General features: G+C 40.1%; 1 protein-coding gene across 1 annotated transcript in view; it reads right to left on the reverse strand.

Moving 5' to 3' along the window:
* Positions 1 to 232: 232 nt before the first annotated feature.
* Positions 233 to 21,868, reverse strand: part of ATP6V0D2 (ATPase H+ transporting V0 subunit d2) — a gene marked incomplete at both ends in the record, with an annotated part of 51,230 nt that continues 29,594 nt past the window's right edge. The window contains 6 exons of the mRNA XM_080938548.1: positions 233 to 394; positions 1,620 to 1,694; positions 2,901 to 3,077; positions 13,506 to 13,583; positions 14,922 to 15,001; positions 16,974 to 17,152. Coding sequence (XP_080794674.1) covers positions 233 to 394; positions 1,620 to 1,694; positions 2,901 to 3,077; positions 13,506 to 13,583; positions 14,922 to 15,001; positions 16,974 to 17,152 — 751 coding nt within the window. The remainder of the gene's footprint in view (positions 395 to 1,619; positions 1,695 to 2,900; positions 3,078 to 13,505; positions 13,584 to 14,921; positions 15,002 to 16,973; positions 17,153 to 21,868) is intronic.

Consider the following 21,868-nt stretch of genomic DNA (forward strand, 5'->3'; position numbering starts at 1 on the left):
CCAGCAAGCAATAAGACACAAATGTGAAAAAGTGACTGAGGTTTGCTGAAAACAAGAAAGAAATACTTTTTCAACTTCTGTTTACTGGGCTTCCAGTGGACATGCAGTTCAGGGAAAGGTGATATGATTTACTTTTCTATAATCTACATACTGTAACACAATCCTCTTTCTTTTGCTCAATAACTTCCTGTCAACATGTATGGTCTTTTGCACTTGAGGCCCCCACATTGGCTTATAAAATTGGAATGTAGCTGTTGATTTTAGTTCGATGTCTCTGTGAGATGCATTCTGCTATCCACACGATATTTCTCATCTCTTGCTCCTTCAGCTTTACATATGCATAAAACACACCATAGTGGAATTGTCTGTTGAAGGCCAGCACATTCATTTGTACCTATGGGAGGAAAAAGATGACACGGACCATCAGTTTGTCTATAACATACTACAATTATGAAGTAATAAAACATGCTAGAAATCGTTTCTACTTCAGGAGTGCTTATTCTTAAGTAGTGGGCAAGCTGGACCAATAGTGAAATCAGAGGCAACTTAGCACATCTTAAGGGAGTGTCACATGAACAAATGTAGAAAGTATCAATGGACAAAGTAAGTTTATGGACTCACACTGTAGGCTTCCCATCCTAACGCTGCTAGCAGACAGGTGTGTTTGGGAAATATATGGTTAGCTTTGCAGTATTATTTATTTGGCTTTCAGTTGGTGGGCTAGCCTCATTTAGATAAAGTATTCCTTCTTAGCCACAACTTCGAAACAATTGAGGTATTTAAGGCTGTCTACAGTGTACTGGAATCCAGTCTGACATTGTGAGATTTTTATAGCGCTCCATAGCTACAGTCCATGCAGTTGTGTTGCTTTGTTTTTCAAAATTAAGTAAGCAAGAGAAAATTAAACTCCTTAAAACTAGAATAAAGTTGGGAAACTGAACAGGTCTTTCACTTTGTTTCATTTTGACTTTAGGACGGAAAAGACACTGGAAAAGACACACAAAGGGTATGCTGCCCACTATGCTGCGCAGAAGAGGTGCTCAGTTCACCATGCTGCGCAGAAGAGGTGCTCAGTTCACCATGCTGCGCAGAAGAGGTGCGCAGTTCACCATGCTGCGCAGAAGAGGTGCGCAGTTCCTCATGCGGGTCCGCACACCTTAAGCAATGCAGTCAGGAGTAAAGGCTGACTCTGTATAGACACTCATTTTTCTTGAAAAGAGCAGCTTCATTGACTGTTCCTTTGTTGTGGATACAGTTATACCTGCATTTTAACTATAGATAATCTGTTCTTGCAGATTCTGTGAATTAGGGAGTGAGGGGAACCAAACTGAGAAAAGCTGTGAGGACGCCCTCCGTGACTTTCCTTTCTACTTCACTAACTATGCAAAAGCCGCATCTATGGCTCCCACTACACATATACTCTTCCCAGGACAATTTCTGTGAAGCTGTAAAGGGGCTCTGACACTGAAAGGATGTGAAAAATACAATGTTTACACAAAAGCATCAATTGTTTTAATAAAATATAAAAAGAAACTCTAAGTGAGGAAATAGTTAATGTTCACGATAACAATGACCACAGCAACAGCACATATGTGATAACATTTCCACTTCCGCCATACCTCTCGCTCATAGAAAACGTCTTCCAGCGTCTTTCCCCCACTGCCTCCTACAGCCTCAAATAAAGGCCTGTAAACCTTAAAAACAAAGACCAGAGTTTAAATGTAAAGGATTTTTCAGTTTTTACAAATACATATGAATATATTTTCTTAGCAATATCGATATTGCTAGTGTGTATGTGTGTGTGTGTGTGTGTGTGTGTGTGTGTGTGTGTGCTTTAAAGAAAATTTGTAACTAAAGGCCGGAATGCTTTGGTCAGTCAGGCCCTTGACGTTCTGACATCCTTGAACCCTGCAAAATATCCAAACAACCAAAGTGATGGTTGAAATTTTCCCTTTCTCATGTTCTCACATATTCAAGGCTACAAGTACAGGCGAAAGCTACGTTTTTCTCATTGTACACTAACATTTCCCCACATAAATGCATCGGCCTCAGTGACCTCTTCCAGGTTGACCAGTATAGATTTTCAAGTTCCTTGAGACAGCAACTAATACACCTCAATGGATTTCAAGTGCAGAAGGTGTGGAAACCGGGGAGAAAGAAGCCCAAATTTTAATATTATAGAAAAGAGTTGTCCTCAGTTACTGATAGATTTATATATATGCTATTTCTTGCATTTGTCCTAGAAGAACTCAGACACCCACAAGGAAACACCAGTGTCGTTCTTAAGCTGAGGCTATACACTTCAGGTTATATGTGTGACTGCCCACAAGGCTGAGGAGGTGGGGCATGGGTGAGAGGCATAGCCATGTGTGGAGGGCTTCACACTGTCTGAGAGCACTGAACGCAGGAGAAGCGAGAGCGAGCAAAAGGTTCTGTTCCTCTCCCAGTTTCTGCCACTAAGCAAAGGGGATGGGAAAAGCCACACACATCCCATACGCTCCTGCATTCCCTACAGTTATTCCGTCCTGACTTGTTTCCCCAGTGGGTACTTGAAAAGGAACACGGGTCAGGCTCTTTTGTATAGTTCTGACATGAACTCCCACTTCCAGAAGCTTGCCTCGGCCTCTTGGGAAAGTTGCTTTAAAAGGTACTTGAAGAAGTGCTCAGATAACCACTCCTGGGACGTTTAAACAAGGGCTTTCTTGGCAGGGTTCTGAAAAGACACCAGCTTGGACGGGAAACTCGAAGTGTTTCTCTGGGAGGCATAATTACTGCGGGAGGCTATGCTTGCTGCCATCTGGGTAAAACTTTGGATGAGGTGTCTAAATGGATGTGTGAGCTTCTAAAGGGCCTGTGCTGAAGGAATACAAGGCACTCGGGGCGCTGGCGAAGCCACTTACCCCATAATTATCTGCCACTCTCTTCATCTGCTCGAAGTCTTGAGCTTGAGCTAACAGCCGCAGCCCCTCCGGGTAGAGCTTGCCACAGGTGGGGAAGAGGGTCTCCCTGTCTTCTTTGCTCAATTCAGTGCCAAACGAGTTCAGAGTGATGATCAAAGCACGTCTGTCAGCCTCAAACTGAATGCAAAAGACATAAGGCAGCAAATCTAATCTTCTCTCACACCACAAGCCACATGCAGAAATGTATTTCTGAAGTGATGGGCTGTCCATGTCTAACTACAAGGTAGGCACGTGTTACTTTAGTCTCCTCCTGGAAGGGAGACATGCCTTTGTTGGAGGAAGCTGTGCAGCCCGTGACAGCCCGTGGCTCTTGAAACCCTACTGAAGCTTTCTTCCCCAGGTTCCTTGAAATGGGTCACTCACATGTTGGTTTCATGTATGTTACCAGAGTCATCAATGCATTTTTCATACAGGTCAGAATAACGTCAGAATCATGCAACCATGGAGGGAGTAAGGCAATGTGAGTGAATATGTCTGCTGGGGTGTGGGAACAGCAATGCTCTCCACGGTACTAACTCCTTCTTGTTGTTCCTGCCACTCTGGGTGGTATTGTTCCTGTTTTGATGCTGATACTAAGACCTTATGCATGTCACACTGGACCCATTTGTTTACTTTATATAATTAAACTTTATGCTTTAAGCCATCTGTATTTTTATGATTTGGATTTTTAAAACGACCTTTCGTCTCTGATTCTGTAGCTCAGAATCATGTGTCTTGGGGTGATTTGTCTTCCTTGCAAGGCCAGATTCCTTAGGATCCTTAAGTAGGTCAGTGTGTACTCATGACCTGTGCTGTACACCGTAGGCCACTGAGATCCTTCCCCGCCGGTCCTGCTTCTTGTAATCACGCTGTCTTCCTTAAGATTTCATTCCTATTCTTTTCTTCACGTTTCTGCTTTCTTTCCATCTTCCCCATAGCCACATTAACTATTCCATCCCCCTCCTCTTTATTGTGAAAAAGTGGTAAATTTCATATTTATACTGTATATGTGTTATTTATATTATACTATATATTGTGCATGAATAGCTATCGTATACATATATTTACCTTTTAACCCACGGAGTCCAATCTGTTGTCCTATACACAAATGGGTGAGGTAAGGTATGGGGCCATCCACTGGGGTATGGGGAACCTACTCACAGCCACGCTACATCTTACAGAAAAATAACTCTCCTCCAGTAGCTGCGTGAACTGCCAATAGTTCCTAAGCTAGACTTTGGACCTCAGGTCCTCTTCTTTACTCCAGTCTGGCACTTAAACCTGAGATGATCTTATGCAGGTCTGTCCCGCTAACTAAAAAGGCCATAAGTTCATATGTGTAGCAGCTCTGTCATGTCCAGACGAAAGCATTTCTCAGGATCCTCCCCATCCTGTGGCTCTTATGACTTTTTTACCTAGGCCCCTTTCTACTCCCTCAAGGACTCTACTTTTCATGCTGGGTATTGGCCTTTGGACTTAAGAATTCTTCAAGTTGTTGAAACAGTTTGTACTTACTATGTCATTTGAAGTCTGTTCCTGTATTTTTCCACTACCTGCTCTTAACCTGGAGTATTCTAACTATCTACTGAATCTAACAGAACAGTCTGTTTGATTTCGTCACTATTGAATTTGCTACAATATTTTCTAACGTGATGCCATCTGAAGTCACGGCTCAGGGGCTTTGATGTCAATGGGAAAAATTTGGAATCTTAAGCCTTAGTCATAGTTAAATCAATGGAACTACATTCTGCCGGTTAACAAGAATTCACGGCTGTTCACCAGCACAAGAAAGCTGAAAAGACGGGTCCTTCATTACCTTCAACACTTACCAGCTAGTGACAACGCCAGGCTTGCAAAAGCTCTAATGGAGCGATTCTGTTAGAACAGGTGTTTCTTATCATCAGGGGAGTGAGTGTTCCCACTGGTCCTTTTGATTAGTCTCATAGAAATTATGGGTGGGTCAGAAGCAGGGGAGCCTTATTTGGAAGCAAAAGCAGTTACAGTCTGGCTCCTGTATAACCAGTCTTATAAATCAGTTTGGAATTCCCAGGGGTAAGAGAAGAAACAAAAGTGGGATTGTTCATGACTGTAAGAACTCTTAAAATAAACAACATGTGGGTAGCTGTCCCAGATACTCTTTCTAGTTGTGAGATGTTAAAATTTTAAGGAGGGAAGTATGACAGGCTAAGCAGCGTTGCAGGAATCAATCAACACAGCAGAAGTGCCCAGCAGAGGAGACTGCTGCTTGAGGAAGCAAGAGGCATTTGGAGGATGGTCCCAGCTTAAACTTAGGGATAAGTAAGCCCCTGGAAAATGGAATCAACAGGTAGATGAGGAGGAATTAGGAAGCCCTTCACATGCCAGGTTAAGGGAAAGACTTTGAACATAATAGGTTACCCAAACAATCCATTCATCCTATGCTTTGCCTTTGTTTTTAGTTTATTTCTTAGCCTTTAAGCACATGTTCCACTCCATACCCCTGCATGCTGAAATCCTACCTACACTGAGGAAGAAGGCATATTCCCATAAAGAGCCTTTTTTTTTCATTTTATTTGACATATTTTATTTACATTTCAAATGTTATCCCCTTTCCCATTATTCCTTCTATAAACCCCATTACAACCCATGTCCCCCTCTCTTCCTCCCCGCCCTGACTTTCTCCTACACTGGGGCATCAAGCCTTGACAGGACCAAGGGCTTCTCTTCCCACTGATGCCTGACAAGGCCATCCTCTGCCACATATGAAGCTAGATTCATGGGTCCGTCCGCTTACACTATTTGGATAGTGGTTTAGTACCTGGAAGCACTGGTTGGTTGGTATTGTTGTGCATATGGGGTTGCAAACCCCTTCAGCTCCTTCAATTTTTTTCTCTAACTCCTCCATTAGGGACCCCTTCTCAATCCACCGCTGTATTTGTCATGATCTGACAGCCTCTCAGGAGACAGCTATATCAGACTCCTGTCAGCATGTACTTCTTGGCCTCAGCAATATTGTCTGGGTTTGGTATATGGCCTGGATCTCCAGGTGGGGGGGCAATCTCTGGATGGCCTTTGCTTCAGTCTCTGTTTCAACCTTTGTCTCCATGTTTCCTCCTGTGAATGATTTTGTTCTCCCTTCTAGGAAGGACTGAAGCATCTGCACTTAGGTCTTTCTTCTTTTGGTCTGTGAATTATATCATGGGTAATCTGAGCTTTGGGACAAATATCCACTTATCAGTGAGTACATAACATGTGGTTTTGTGTGTGTGTGTGTGTGTGTGTGTGTGTGTGTGTGAGAGAGAGAGAGAGAGAGAGAGAGAGAGAGAGAGAGAGAGAGAGAGAGAGAGAGAGAGAGAGAGAGACTGGGTTACCTCACTCAGGATAGTATTTTCTAGTTCCATCCATTTGCTAAGAATTTCATGAAGTCATTGTTTTTAATACTCCATTGTGTAGTACTCCATTGTGTAATGTATCATATTTTCTGTATCCATTCCTCTGTCTAAGGACATCTGGGTTCTTTCCAGCTTCTGGATATTATAAATAAGGCTGCTATTAACATGGTGGAGCATGTGTCCTTGTCTTATGTTGGAGCATATTTTGGGTATATGAGCAGGAGTGTTATAGCTGGGTCCTCAGGTAGTACTATGTTCAATTTTCTATAGAACCTCCAAGATTGATTTCCAGAGTGATTGTACCAGCTTGCAATAACACCAATAATGAAAGACTGTTCCTCTTTCTGCATCCTTGCCAGCATCTGCTGTTACCTGAGTGTTTGATCTTAGCCATTCTGACTGGTGTGAGGTGGAATCTCAGGGTTGTTTTGATTTACATTTTCCTGATGACTAAGGATGTAGACATTTCTATCGGTGCTTCTCAACCACTTAATATTCCTCAGTTGAGAATCCTTTGTTTATCTCTGTAACCCATTTTTAATAGGGTTATTTGATTGTCTGGAGTCTAACTTTTTGGGTTCTTTGTATATATTAGTTATTAGCCCTCCATCAGGTGTAGGATTGGCAAAGATCTTTTCCCATTCTATTGGCTGCCATTTTGTCTTAATGATAGTGTCCTTTTCTTTACAGAAGCTTTGCAATTTTATGATGTCCCACTTGTTGATTCTTGATCTTAGAGCATAAGCCATTGGTGTTCTGTTCAGAAAATTTTCCCTTATGCCTATGTTTTCTAAGCTCTTCCCCACTTTCTCTTCTATTAGTTTCAGTGTACCTGGTTTTAGGTGGAGGCCTTTGATCCACTTGGAGTTGAGCTTTGTACAGGGCAATAAGCATGGACAGATTTTCATTCTTCTGCATGCTGACTGCCAGTTACATCGGCACCATTTGTTGACAATGCTGTCTTTTTTCCACTGGATAGCCTTTGCTCCTTTTTCAAAGATCAAGTGACCATAGGTGTGTGGGTTCATTTTTGGATCTTCAGTTCTATTCCATTGATCTACCTTCCTTTCTCTGTATCATTACCATACAGTTTTTAACACTATTGCTCTGTAACATAGCTTGAGGTCATGGATGTTGATTCCCTCAGAAATTCTTTTACTGTTGAGAGTAGTTTTTGATATCCTGGGAATTTTGTTATTCTAAATGAATTTGCAAATTGGTGTTTCTAATTCTACAAAAAATTGGGTTGAAATTTTTATAGGTATTGCTTGAATATGTAGATTGGTTTTGTCAAGATAGCCATTTTTACTACGTTGATCCTTCCAATCCATGAGTATGGAAGATCTGTCTATCTTCTCAGATCTTTTTTAATTTCTTTCTTCAAAGACTTGAAGTTCTTCTCATACAGGTCTTTCACTTGCTTGGTTAGAGTCATATCAAGGTATTTTTATATTACTTGGGACTATTATGAAGGGTGTCGTTTTCTTAATTTCTTTCTCAGCTTGTTTATCCTTTGAGTATAGGAAGGCTACTGATTTGTTTGAGTTAATATTGTATCCAGCCACTTTGCTGAAGTTGTTTATCAGCTGTAGGAGTTCTCTGGTGGAATTTTTGGGGTCACTTAAGTATACTATTATATCATCTGCAAATAGTGATATTTTTAACTTCTTCCTTTTCAATTTGTATTGATTTGACCTCCTTTGTTGTCTAATTGCTTTTCCTAAAACTATGAGTACTACATTGTATAGGTAGGGAGAAAGCTGGCAGTCTTGTCTAGTCTTGTTTAATGGGATTGCTTCAAGTTTCTTTCCATTTTGATGTTGGTTACTGGTTTTTTGTATATTGCTTTTACTATGTTTAGGTATGGGTCTTGAATCCCTGATCTTTCTAAGTCTTTACCATGAAGAGGTGTTGAATTTTGTCAAATGCTTTCTCAGTTTCTAGAGAGATAATCATGTGATTATTTTTCTTTGAGTTTGTTTATATAGTGGATTTTGTTGATGGATTTCCTTATATTGAACCATCCCTGCATCCCTGGGATGAAGCCTACTTGGTCAGGATGGATGATCATTGTGATGTGTTCTTATATTCAGTTTGCAAGAATTTTATTGAGTGTTTTTCCATCGATATTCATAAGGGAAATTGGTCTGAAGTTTTGTTTTATTTGCGGGTTCTTTGTGTGGTTTGTGTATAAGCGTAATTGTGGCTTCATAGAAGTAATTTGGTAGTATTCTATTTCAATTTTGTGTAGAGTTTGGAGAGTATTGGTATTAGGTCTTCTATTAAGGTCTGACAGAATTCTCCACTAAACCCATCAAGTTCTGGGCTTTTTTTGGTTGGAAGACTTTTGATGACTGCTTTTATTACTTGAGGGGTTGTGGGAATGTTTAGATAATTCATCTGATCTTGATTTAACTTTGGTACCTGGTATCTGTCTAGAAAATTGTCCATTTCATCTAGATGATCCAGTTTTGTTGAGTATAGGCTATTGAAGTAGGATCTGATAATTTTTTGAATTTCCTCAATTTTTGTTGTTATATCTCCCTTTTCATTTCTGATTTTGTTAATTTGGATACTGTCTCTGTGCCCTCTGGTTAGTCTGGATAAGAGTTTATCTATCTTGTTGATTCAAACAAAGAACCAGCTCCTGGTTTTGTTGATTCTTTGTATATTTCTTTTTGTTTCTACTTAGTTGATTTCAGCCCTGAGTTTGATTATTTCCCTGTCATCTCTCCTCCTGGGTGCATTTGTTTCTTTTTGTTCTAGAGCTTTTATGTGTGCTGTCAATCTGCTAGTGTATGCTCTCTCCAGTTTCTTTCTGGAGGCATTGGGAGCTATGAGATTACCTCTTAGCATTGCTGTCTTTGTGTCCCACAAATTTTGGTATGTTGGGCTTTCATTTTCATTAAATTCTAAAAAGTTTTAAATTTCTTTCTTTCTTCTTTTTCTTTCTTTCTTTCTTTTCATTTATTTATTTATTTATTTATTTATTTATTTATTTATTTAATTTTATTTTTTTTTTTACCAAGTTATCATTGAGTAGAACACCATTCTTCTTCTATGTGTATGTGGACTTTCTGTCGTTTTTGTTGTTGAAGGGCAGTCTTAGTCCATGGTGGTCTGATAGGATGCATGGAATTGTTTCAGTCTTCTTGTATTTGTTAACACCTGTCTTGTGACCAATTATATGGTCAAATTTGGAGAAGATACCATGAGGTGCTGAAAGCAAGGTATATACTTCTGTTTTAGGTAAAATGTTCTATAGATATCTGTTAAATCCATTTGGTTCATAACTTCTGTTAGTTTCAATGTGTCTCTGTTTGTTTTCTGTTTTCATGATATGTCCACTGATAAGAGTGGGGTGTTGAAGTCTTCCACTATTATTGTGTGAGGTGCAATTTGTGCTTTGAGCTTTGGTTACTTTTAATAATGTAGGTGTCCTTGAATTTGGAGCATAGACATTCTGAATTGAGATTTTTATATTGCTGGGTTTTTTTCTTTGAGGAGTATACAGTGTCAGTGTCCTTTCTTATCTTTTATGATAACTTTTAGTTGAAAGCTGATTATATTCGATATTAGAATGGTTACTCCAGCTTGTTTCTTGGGACCCTTTGCTTGGAAAATTGTTTTCCAGCCTTTTACTATAAAGGTAGTGTCTGTCTTTGTCACAGAGGTGTGTTTCCTGTATGCAGTAAAATGTCAGGTCCTCTTTATGTATCCAGTCTACTAATCTGTGTCTTTTTATTGGGGAATTGAGTCCGTTGTTGTTAAGGTATATACGGGACATATAATTGCTGTTTCCTATTATTTTTGTTGTTAGAAGTGGAATTATCTTTGTGTGGCTATCTTCTTTTGGATTATTTGAAAGACTACTTTCTTGCTTTTTCTAGTGTGCGGTTTCCCTCCTTGTGTTGGAGTTTTCCATCTATTATCATATGTGGGGCTGGGTTTGTGGAAAGATATTGTGTAAATTTGGTTTTGTCATGGAATATCTTGGTTTCTACATATATGTTAATTAAGAGTTTTGCTGGATATAGTAACCTGGGCTGGAATTTGTTTCCGCTTAGGGTCTGTATGATATCTGTCCAGAATCTTCTAAAGCTTTCATAGTCCTTATTGAGAAGTCTGGTGTGATTCTGAATTTATAGGTCTGCATTTATAGGGTGCTTAACCTTTTTCCTTTACTGCTTTTAATATTTCTTCTTTGTTGTGTGCATTTGGTGTTTTGACTATTATGTAACATGAGGAATTTTTTTTCTGGTCCAATCAATTTGGAGTTGTGTAAGCATCTTGTATGTTTATGAACATCTCTTTTGTTAGGTTAGGGAAGCTTTCATCTATAACTTTTTAAAAAGATATTTACTGACCCTTAAAGTTGGGAATCTTTGTTCTCTTCTATACCTATTATTTTCAGTTTTAATCTTCTAATTGTGTTCTGAATTTTCTGTATGGTCAGAGCTTTTTGCATTTTGACGTTTTATGACTGCTGTATAAATATTTTCTATGGTATCTTTTGCCCCTGATATTCTCTCTTCCATCTCTTGTAATCTGTTGGTGATATTGTGTCTATGACTTCTGATCTCTTTCCTAGGTTTTCTATCTCTAAGGTTGTCTCCCTTTGTGATTTCTTTATTGTTTCTATTTTCATTTTTAGATCCTGGATGGTTTTGTTCTATTCCTTTACCTGTTTGATTGATTTTTATGTTTCCTCTTTAAGAGCTTCTACCTGTTTACCTGTGTTGTCCCGTATTTCTTTAAGGGAGTTATTTCTGACCTTCTTAAAGTCCTCTAACATCATTATGAATTGTGATTTTAGATCTTGCTTTTCCGGTGTTGGGGGTAATCAGGACTTGCTGTGGTGGGAAAACTGGGTTGTGATGATGCCAAGTGGCCTTGTATTCTGTTGTTTAGGTTCTTGGACTTGATTCTGGCCTTCTGCTTATATCTGGTGTTAGCTTGTCTCACTGATTCTGAGAGTGGCTTGACCCTCCTGTCCTCTCAGGTGTGTTAGCACTTCTGGGGAACCAGCTGTCTCCTAGAGAGGTCTAGGTTCTCAGTAGAGAGTGCTCTGGAATGGAGTCAGGTCTGGATGTAGGTGGAAACCAGAACAATCTAGTTTCATACTGTTTCTCAGTTCCTGTTTCCTGAGGCCTTCTGGGTGGGATCCTCATTGGCCAGGAATTTGAGTAGAGGTAGTGGTCTCACCTGTGCTCTCAGGTGTGTCAGCACTTCTGGTGGACCAGCTCTCTCCCAGCGGGGTCTGGGTACAGAGTGCTCTGGCAGAAACCTGAAGGATCCTGTTCACACTCCCAAACTAAAATCTTAAATTTCATGAATTGTGTGTAAAATTGGCCACCTTACCAAAAGCAATCTACAGATTCAATGCAATCCCCATCAAAATTTCAACCCAATTCTTCATACAGTTGGAAAGAGCAATATGCAATTTCATCTGGAATAACAAAAGACCTAGAATAGTGAAATCCATCCTCAACAACAAGAAAACATCTGTGGGAATTGGAATCAAGCTATATTACAGGGCAATTGTGCTAAAAACTTCATGGTACTGGTACAGAGATAGGCACATGGGTCAATGGAATAGAATAGAAGATCCAGAAATGAGCCCTCATGTATATGGTCACTTGATTTTTGACAAAGGAGCTGTAAACTTTCAATGGAGAAAGGACAGCCTATTCAACAAATGGTGTTGGTCCAAGTGGCACTCTGCATGCAGAAGAATGAAAATAGACCCATTCCTATCTCCTTGTACAAAGCTCAAGTGCAAGTGGATCAAAGATCTCCACATTAAACCAGATAAACTGAAACTATTAGATGAGAAAGTAGGGAAAACCTTAGAACACATAGGCACAGGAGAAAATTTCTTGAACAGAACACCAATGGCTGATGCTCTAAGGTCAAGCACGAACAAATGGGACTTAATGAGACTGCAAAGTTTTTGTAAGGCTAAGGAAAGTGTCAAGAAAACAAAATGGCAGCCAACAGAATGGGAAAAGATCTTTACCAATCCCACATCAGATAGAGGCCTATTATCCAAGGTATACAAAGAACTCAAGAAGTTAGACACCAAAGACCCAAACAACCCTATTAAGAAATGGGTACAGAGCTAAACAAAACGTTCTCAATTGAGGAATATCGAATGGCTGAGAAAAATCTAAGGAAGTGCTCGACATTATTAGCAACCAGGGATATGCAAATCAAAACAACCCTGAGATTCCACCTCATACCAGACAGAATGGCTAAGATCAAAAATTCAGATGACAGCAGATGCTGGAGAGGATGCTGAGAAAGTGGAACACTTCTCCACTCTTGGTGGGGTTGTAAATTGGTACAACCACTCTGAAAATCAGTCTGGCTGTTCCTCAGAAAATTGGACATAATACTACCTGAAGACCCAGTTATTCCACTTCTGGGCATATACCCCAGTGAATCTCCAACATACAACAAAGACCCATGCACCACAACGTTCATAGCAGCCCTATTTATAATAGCCAGAAGGTGGAAAGAATCCAGATGTCCTTCAGTAGATGAATGGATACAAAAACTGTGGTATATTTACACAATGGAGTACTACTCAGCTATCAGAAACAATGACTTTATGAAATTCTTAAGAAAATGGATGCATCTAGAGGATATCATCCTGAGTAAGGTAACCCAGTCACAAAAGAACAGACATAATATGCAGTCACTGATAATTGGATACTAACCCCAGAAAACTCTGAACACCCCAGAAACAACTCACAGACTATATGAAGTTCAAGAAAAAACAAAGGTCAAAAAAAAAAAAAAAAGAAAAGAAAAGAAAATAAAATGAAAAACCATTATGCTTAATCTTTACACACCAAGAAAACTTTGACTATTTCCAGGTTACATCTTGTTTTACATGTACTTTATGCACACTGTAACTAGTAAGATTTTAATGCACACTATCAAACCTTAAAAAAAACCCAAGTACTGACAAAAATGTATTCATATACTTTCATGCACAAATGCTTAAAATATCTACATTTATCTTTGTTTTTTAAAATAAAGTTGTTTAGTTACAAAAAAGACATCATATGACATTGCTTATTGAATTTTAGGGCGACTTCTAAAGTAAAAACAATACATTATGGTCAAAGCAAGGGCAAGTATGTAAACTCACTATGTGGTAAATTCAGAGCCGATGGGTTCTTCTTACCTCAAGAATGGGACACATAACTTCTGCTGTGACATCACCATGATCCTTGCAGAATTTGTAGAATGCCTCAAGGTAAGACTTAGAAAGAAGTAAGATTGTTAACAATGAAATGAGTAATTTTCCTTCTGCAAACTTCTAGGTCATCTTTTCATAGCTTATAAAATGCTTTACTAGAAACTGAATTGTTTCTGCCATACAATATTCTGTACTGAATTTAATAGAGATTTAATATTCCCGTGGCCAGGCTGAAAAAGAACGTCATAAAAGAACAAAATTGCACTTATCACAGCATCTAATTACTTAACAATAATTTTTGTACTATTCTTGGATTATTGTGTGTAGTTCATTCCAGCTATTCTAACAAGATTGCCAAGTTCTTCTCTGAGCTCTGTAAATGATTTAGCAACACTGATATTAAATCTCGTAAGATACATTGGCTTTGGCTGTGGCAATACATTGGAAAAGCAGAGTCTAGTTTGTAAGGTTAGACTGCCTGTGTTTGCATTCCAGCTCCAACACTTAAATAACTCAATATTAAATTGTTTCTGGCCAAAAAAGCCTTATCTCTCCATATCTCTCAGGTTGATATGAGCAAGAGGAATTGCACAAATCTTGTAGCTTTGCTACTAGATCAGGTGAATTAAGGCTCAGGAACTGTTGAGAACACTCTGTTCTGTTGGGTTTGTCTCAGGAATGCCTCCTTACAGCTCAAGTGTCTCTTTAGGAAACAAAAGGCTGCATATAATAAAATACCATTGAAAGGACCATGTATGTGAGCTTAATGTACTACTTTCATAGTAGTACGTGTTAGTTTATGGCTGTGTACACTAGCAGATTTTGTCCGGCTTATAGTACACAGTCTACTCTAGTGGAGGCAACACTATTAGGATAATCAGATCATGTGTGGTTGCATATGATATAGACTCTACCAGTTGGGAATGCTGACATAGATTTCACTATCTGTACATCTGCATGTGCAGATAATTATAAGATCCAGAGTTCTGATACAAGATCTACAGCAGAGACAGACACTATAAACAGAATGCCTACTGTGTATGCCAGTTGCCTTTGATATAGGTTTTCTCACATATTTATCTACCTATTTGCCACGATCCAACCCACATATTTTGCATTCAAGGCACTGGACACAGAACAAAGGACACAGAAGAATAGAATATGCTATTTATTCTTAAAAATAGTAACTATCTCCTCCTACCTTGCTGAATAAGAGAATCTGACGTACATACATATAACTAAAAAAATTTTTTTTAAAGCCAAAAGATTACAGGTGACATTTCAGATAGGCATTATTTAATAATTGCAGAAGTTGGCCAGCACATAAAGTAACTTTGCTAATAATGAACTCCAACTCTATTATATTATACAATCAAAAAATACATTTGGGAAATCCATTACCTTGTACAGTTTATTGCGCAGTAATTCAATATTCAGTTCATCAAGAGTATTTTCAGACATACAATCTTGAAAGAAGGGAGCTGAAAGAAAGGGGATATAAATCACAAGGCAGAGTAAAAGTCTGTTCTCCATCAAGCATTTACCGTGTGTGAGCCCTAGACACTGCTTGCTATTCCAAACAGCAGATACGCATTAGCATATTTAATCTTCACAGCACCTTGGAAACAGTCATTGAAGGCTCTATTTGAAATTCCTTATATCCTAACATAACCTTCTAGCAATATTTACCATCTGCATCCTAGTTTATACCAGGCTCCTTGTTTCACTAAAACTGTGTTTAAATTCATTTTCAAAACTGGTATACTACAATGGAAAGTACAATGGAAAGTGAGGATGTTGGGGTAAACTCAATTACCCAAGTCATTGTACAGGGACCCCACAGAGCTTTGCTTCATCTTCACAGCGTACTCATTCCAGACTCACCTTGTTTCCACCAGGTTGTACTACCTGAGCCTCAGATCATAAAGGTGACCCAGACACAAAAAGGCTCTTTAATTTTAAATTTATCTCTTTGAGGCGTAACCATTTTGACTCGGAGCACGGGTTCGTGTGTACGGCATGTTCTTAGTTGCAAAATACCTTATGTTTTAACCCTGTTCGCCAAATTACTTTATTTTGGTTTTTATATTTTTGATGTGGATGGGTATTTTGGCTGTAAAATAGACATGTGTTGTTTTGGGTATGCCCAGTGCCTGAAGAGACCGGAAGAGGTTGTTGGCTCCCCTTTAACTGCGGTGACAGATAGTCTGAGCCACTGTGTGAGCACTAGGAATTGAACCCAGGTCCTGCAGAATAGCTCCTGGTGCTGAATAATGAGACATTTCTTTAGCCCTTGTCCTCCAGATTAAAAAACAAAAAAACAAAAAAACAAAAAAAAAAAACAAAAAAAAAAAGCTACTTTGCTGGTGATCAACAATGAATTGCTACCATTCTAGATTTCCTGACAGTAATCGATAATGCATGAAAATTTCCCCTTTAACATTTTTGAACAATGACATTATTATCAGCACCAAATTGTAATGAAATTAAGTCATCTCATAACTGATCTAGATAATTTCATAGAAAGTCCCAGGCGGCTCATAACAATGACATTTCTCAACTTCTTGAAACAAAATGCTCCCTAGATATGACCCAAATTAGATAAGAGTTTAATATGAAAGGATAAAGAACTAACTCTATGAAACATACAAAGGAGGCCAATAGTTTGAGAACTCACAAGTTCATTTCATTTCTATGACCTGGTAGAAAGCATAAGAATTTGGAAGCTGGGTTATGAGCCCCATCCCCTTCCCTAATCTGAATGGTTATCAATGACAAAGATCATATCGCCTCATTAGCCTTCATCTGAGAAATGAGAATGCAAGATTACCTAACCTTGTCTGTTTTCCTTCTGGTGTGTTTATGTATATATGTATGGAATGTGCACTCGTGCACGTGTGTGTGTGTGTGTGTGTGTGTGTGTGTGTGTGTGTGTGCATACAAGTGGAAGCCGGAGGAATCTTTATGTGTCATTCCTTAAGAGCCACCCACCTTGTTTTTGAGATAGAGTCTCTTACTGGCCTGAAGCCTGCCAAGTCCAAGTGGTCCAGTAAGCCCTATGGCTCTCTGCCTCTGCAGTGCTAGGATTGGTGGGAACACTTGTGTTTTTCACAAGGGTTCTGACCCTCAAATTCAAGTCCTTCTGCCTGTAGGACAAGTGCTTTAAGAACTGAGCAATCTTCCTAGGCCTAGATGCTTCTTTTTGCTGTGTTGTGTTCTTTGTTTTCATGAAGCAGGGTCTCTCTTTGTAACCAGACTGATCTCAGACTCCCAACTTCCTGCCTTAGCCTTCCACATACGTGTGTACGCGCCACCATGTCCAGTTCAGATCTCTGTACATAGCTATGAATCTGAATAGGATAAAACTCTATTCACAAAAATGTTGCATGTTGAAGGTGCATTTTCTAATGACTGCGCATGTGCACGGGCTATTCCAGAAATACCTATTCATACCCAATGGTGTTTCAACCAGCACAGCCTTGAAGAGATCCGAGGTGGTCTCGGCAATGTTGACAGCTTCCATCTCTGTGAAGCGGCCCAGTGGGTGACACTTGGCTAGAACTTCTTTCACGGATTTCTTTTGCAACGCCCCATTCATCAGTAGAATTACGTTGTCTATCATATAGCTGCATCTGGAATAGTACTCAAGTGTTAGCAAAACAGTGCTGAAGGATGTGACGATCGGTAGCTGAACATTGAAGGTCCACAGGTTACATTCCCTGGGATGACTGTCAGGCTGAACTGTAAAGGATGAGTGGATTTTGTGACATGAAAGGACTAAGACTTGGGGAAGTGCGTGTTTCAGGGCAGAAGGAAGAATATTTGAAAAAGGATCTCTCTCTCTCTCTCTCTCTCTCTCTCTCTCACACACACACACACACACACACACACACACACACACATCTTGGCCTGGACCACTGTGGCAGGCCCAAGACTGCCTATGATGGATTATGATGGATAAAGAGAGGGGCTTTGGTGCTAAGAACAGTGGTAGATGCTGAATGTTTTTCAACTATATGGCGGATTAGCATTATAGGCTCCATGTTTAATAGTAAAATGGTAGAAGAGGTAAATACCTACCTGTAGAATGTGATGCTTTTCAAAAGTTAGTTTACTTGATCTAGATCTGTCATTATCTCCATTTTATAATGCAGAGGCCCAGATACATGCAAATGTAGCCCATGATAGCAGCTGTAGCTAACTAATGGGAAGCTGAGATCCAAACGCATGCAGTCTGTTGTAGGACACTGCTTTTTAATCCTTGTATGCTACCTTTAGTGTTTAGGACCACAGTAGACTGGGTAGCTCTTGGATGAGAAGAGACAGTGTGGGAAGAGGAATGTTTCAGTGTGTGCACATATTTTGGACAGAATGAGTTATAGCCAAGAAGATGCTAGGAAGCTTCAGAAGTATAACCTAAGGATAGCTAGAGGCAGGAAGAGGGCAAGTTAAAGCTAGAAAGCAGAGCACTGACAGGGATTAAACTCACTCCCTAGAGAGTATGTATGCTTTCCGTCCACTTGATACAATCTAGAGTCATCTGAGAGGAAGGATCCTCAACTGCAAAAAATGCATCTGTAAGACTGGGCTATAGGCAAATCTGTAGGACATTCTGTTAATTAATGATATAGAAGGACTGTCCCCGGACTGGAGGTCTTGAGTTCTGTAAAAAAGCAGGCTAAGCAAACAAGTAAATAGCATCCCTCTATGGCCTCTGCATCAGCACCTGCCTCCAGGTTCCTGCTCAGTTTGAGTTCCTACCTTAGCTTTCCTCATGAACTAACATTCAGGGTGTGGAAGACAAATAAACCCTTTCCTATCTGCATTGGTTTTGATCATGATGTTTGTCACAGCAATAGAAACTCTGGGACAGTATGTAAAGTCGTTCACTCTGTACAACTATAGGAAGAACCTCACCATTCAAAGGCTGAAGAATATGGAACAGAATGGCCAGGTGGGAAGAGAGCCAGGGCAGTGAACTCCAGAGTTATAAGGAGATGTTACAGAGTATCAGTGAGCACAGGCACCTTACAGTAGCCATGGACATACACGCCCATAGGCTGTAGCAACTAAGAGTCCATCTGAGAGAGTAAAAGCACTCAGTAGGTATGCTTGTGAGAGAGTAAAAGAAGAAAGGCAGGCAGAGCCTGATTAGTGTATGTTTAAAGAAATGGGAAAAAAAAGAAGGTCTGCTGGGGAGAGGGAGAGAGGGAGGGAGAAGAGAGAAGAGAGAAGAAAGAGGAGAGAGGAGAGAAAAGAGAGAGTTCATATAGCAACAGGAGCCTTATGATTTAAGTTAGTATTTGTTTCAGCTGAGAGTGAGGATGTGTGGTCCAAGGGGGAAGAGGCGGTGGAAAGGGTGAGGTGGCAGGATGGAGGAGGGAAGGGACAGTCCCCCGATGAATGGACAGAGGCCCTCTAGTTCAACAGTGGTGGAAGACTGCATCATTGCCACAGGATAGGTTTGATAAGTGATACCTTGCTATGGATTGCAGGGAAGCTGAACACTCGCAAATGCTCTCGCTGGAACTCTGCTGGGCTATAGGCTTACCGAGCGCTGATTCATTTCGAGTTGGAAAGCACGTCTTCTTTGCTCTGGAAAGTCTACAGTCTACTCTACCGAGAATTCTAACTAGAATTCCTGAAGCAGACAATTATCCCATCATGGAAAGCACTTGACTATGAAGTTTCTCTACCTCCCAAACAGCAGCACCAAATTTAGACCTTGTGAAATTTTAGAATCCACTTTATCTGTTGAAAATGATCCTAACATGGTATTATTCATTCAGCTGTCCTTCTAGGCTCAAAAGAAATGACCTGATCAGAAAATTTGCTACCACTTAATAGTCCTTGGTAAGCTTTGGGCACTCGGTGTTCCCCGCAGCACCTCTGACGTGTAACAACATAGGCAGAGCGGGCATTCTCCAGCTTAAGTAAGTGGTATGAAGATTTGCCCACATGTAATGTCCAGAAGATGGTGCAGACTTAGGCATATATTGCATGTGCGTGTGTTTCTGCTACCACAGAATTTGGCTTCCTATAAAAAAAGAATAAGAGTAGCACCGATTGGACTGAATTTTATTTCAACGTACTTTTTGAGTGGACTTGTTTCTCAGAAGGGACAATAACGCCAGTTCCCCTAGTGTCCGTTAGGAAATGAGTGACCGGGAGACATCATCTTCCTGTCCCCTCCCTCAGTCCTTGTTCTCGTTACACGCAAATGCCAGGTTCATCAACACCATCAAACGTTGCACACACTGATCAGATGATAGATACTTTCTCCAGCCATGCTATCTGTCAACTTTCCTGCCTGTGAAAATGGTGGCTAGCTACAAGACATCTGGGTATCTACCTAGTTCAAATTCCTGCTTTGGATAATTTTGCTCCTAGGTATTGTAATAGCCAGGCTCAGTGCTATCACTCAGGTGAAGTAATTTTTACTTCTACTCATGGTGTATGGTGATATGTTCATTTTTAGCCCCTTTCTAAATATATACCTCTGGTATTAGCACCTGGGACAATCATGAAAACACCTAAAATCATGGTATAATCATTTAATTTCAAAACTACTTTAAGTTGTGAAAAGTAGGTTTTAGGTTGGGCATGGTGGAACACACCTCTAATGTGATCAGGGTCATGAAGTGAAGAGCCACAGGTTCGAAGCCAAGCTGAGCCATTTAGTGAGACCCTACTTCAAAACTGTAAGTAAATGTTAGTCGTTGTAGAGTTTGCAGTATGTGCAAGCATTTTTGCATATTCTCCCTCAGGCCTCCTTACAGTCTACCGCAGAGACTTCACAGCTCAGGACACTGAGGCTAGGGCTGTGGAATACGTGTGTGTGTGCAGGTCACCCTGCTGGAATCTGGCAGCAACTTGTTGGCAGTAATTCCAACTTTCCTCTCTGTGAAAGCTCTTTTCCATTCCAAGTATTCACCACTTCCTCAGGTTGTGTAAAAATGCTTCCCCAGAGCTGCCTCGGGTAAAGAAACAGCCACTCTGAAAGCCAAAGCTTCAATTCCTTTATCCGGTTTAGATAAGACAACACTTCAAGCCAGGCAACGCTTCCAGCATTGGTCTCAGATTTCTTCTCTCCTTTTGGACTTTAGCTTGTTCTCTAACTTGTTTAAGAGTCTTGAAAAACATATTTCTGTACAATAATGACCAGATTCTGAACTCGCAGGGCTGTTGCTGAGAGTCAGCTCAGAGTTATTATTTACTGAGTTAGAGAAACTTTAGTTTGCAGATAAAAATTTTAATATTTCCGTGTCCTTAACACCAACTGTGGAATGGCCGCCGTTTGCTAAGTACTGTGGGTGTGGGATAGAAAGAGATGAATGTTTTCAACAAGGACTGTGAGGGGATTGTGACCGGGTCCTTGATGTGAAACTCCCAGAGAATCAATAAAAATGTTATGTGGAGAGAAAAAATGAATGCTTTCTATGGAAGACACAGTGATGGCCTCTAGTGTCTCTGACCTTGATAATCTGTGCAGTACTGACCAGGTGTGGTATAGGATGCCTCGCTGCTCGAATTTGTTTCATAAGCAGGCTCAGAATATTGGTGACCAGGCAGAAGACCCATTGCATCCTAGCCAGGGTAGATGTTAACACCATTTTACACCTTTGATGTGGACTTGATTTCTGGGCTAAGGTAGGTTTTGCCAGGTTTCTCCAACGTAAAACTGCTCCATCTTCTCTCTTCATGTTGCATTTTTGAATGTCTCTACACGCATTGTCCCTGAGAAGTAAGTGGCGATGACATTTTCGCCCTTAGTACAGAGTGTCTGCAGTAGTTCCAGAAATTTTCCTACACGGGAGATTGATTGTTTCTCCTTCACTTACTAATTAATTTAATCATTTGTTTGAACTGATATTTACCCATGGTGTTTATTTTCTACTTGGGATGATAGTTCAATGCTACTTCCTTTATTTTGGGCACAGATTGTCCCAGCTTTGGCCACTCTGAGCTCTTTCATTTGGTCTGCTGTTTACATGCCTGTGTCATTGTGGTTTGGTTTTTAGCACTTCCTCCATTTCTGGCACTACAAAGTGGTCCAGGCTAATTCTGCACACTTCCTGTCCCAGCCCTAGAATCAGCTCTTTCTATGAGAAAACATTTTGATCCTAGTTTTGAGAAAATACTGCTAGAACCAACATCTGGGTACTAGTTGGGTTTGCTAAGAGGACACTATTTCTGCTAAATCTTCTCAGCTGAGAGAATGAAGTGCCTGTGTGTTCTAACCAAAGATCCACCCCACAGTGATTTTAATTCAGTACCTGCTACCCAACAATATTAACCACATTTTTCCTTCTATTGTGGAAGCTGAATGTTCACAAATTTTCAGTTCT

Source organism: Micromys minutus (assembly GCF_963924665.1).
Source record: "Micromys minutus genome assembly, chromosome: 26".
In the NCBI taxonomy this organism is placed as follows: Eukaryota; Metazoa; Chordata; class Mammalia; order Rodentia; family Muridae; genus Micromys; species Micromys minutus.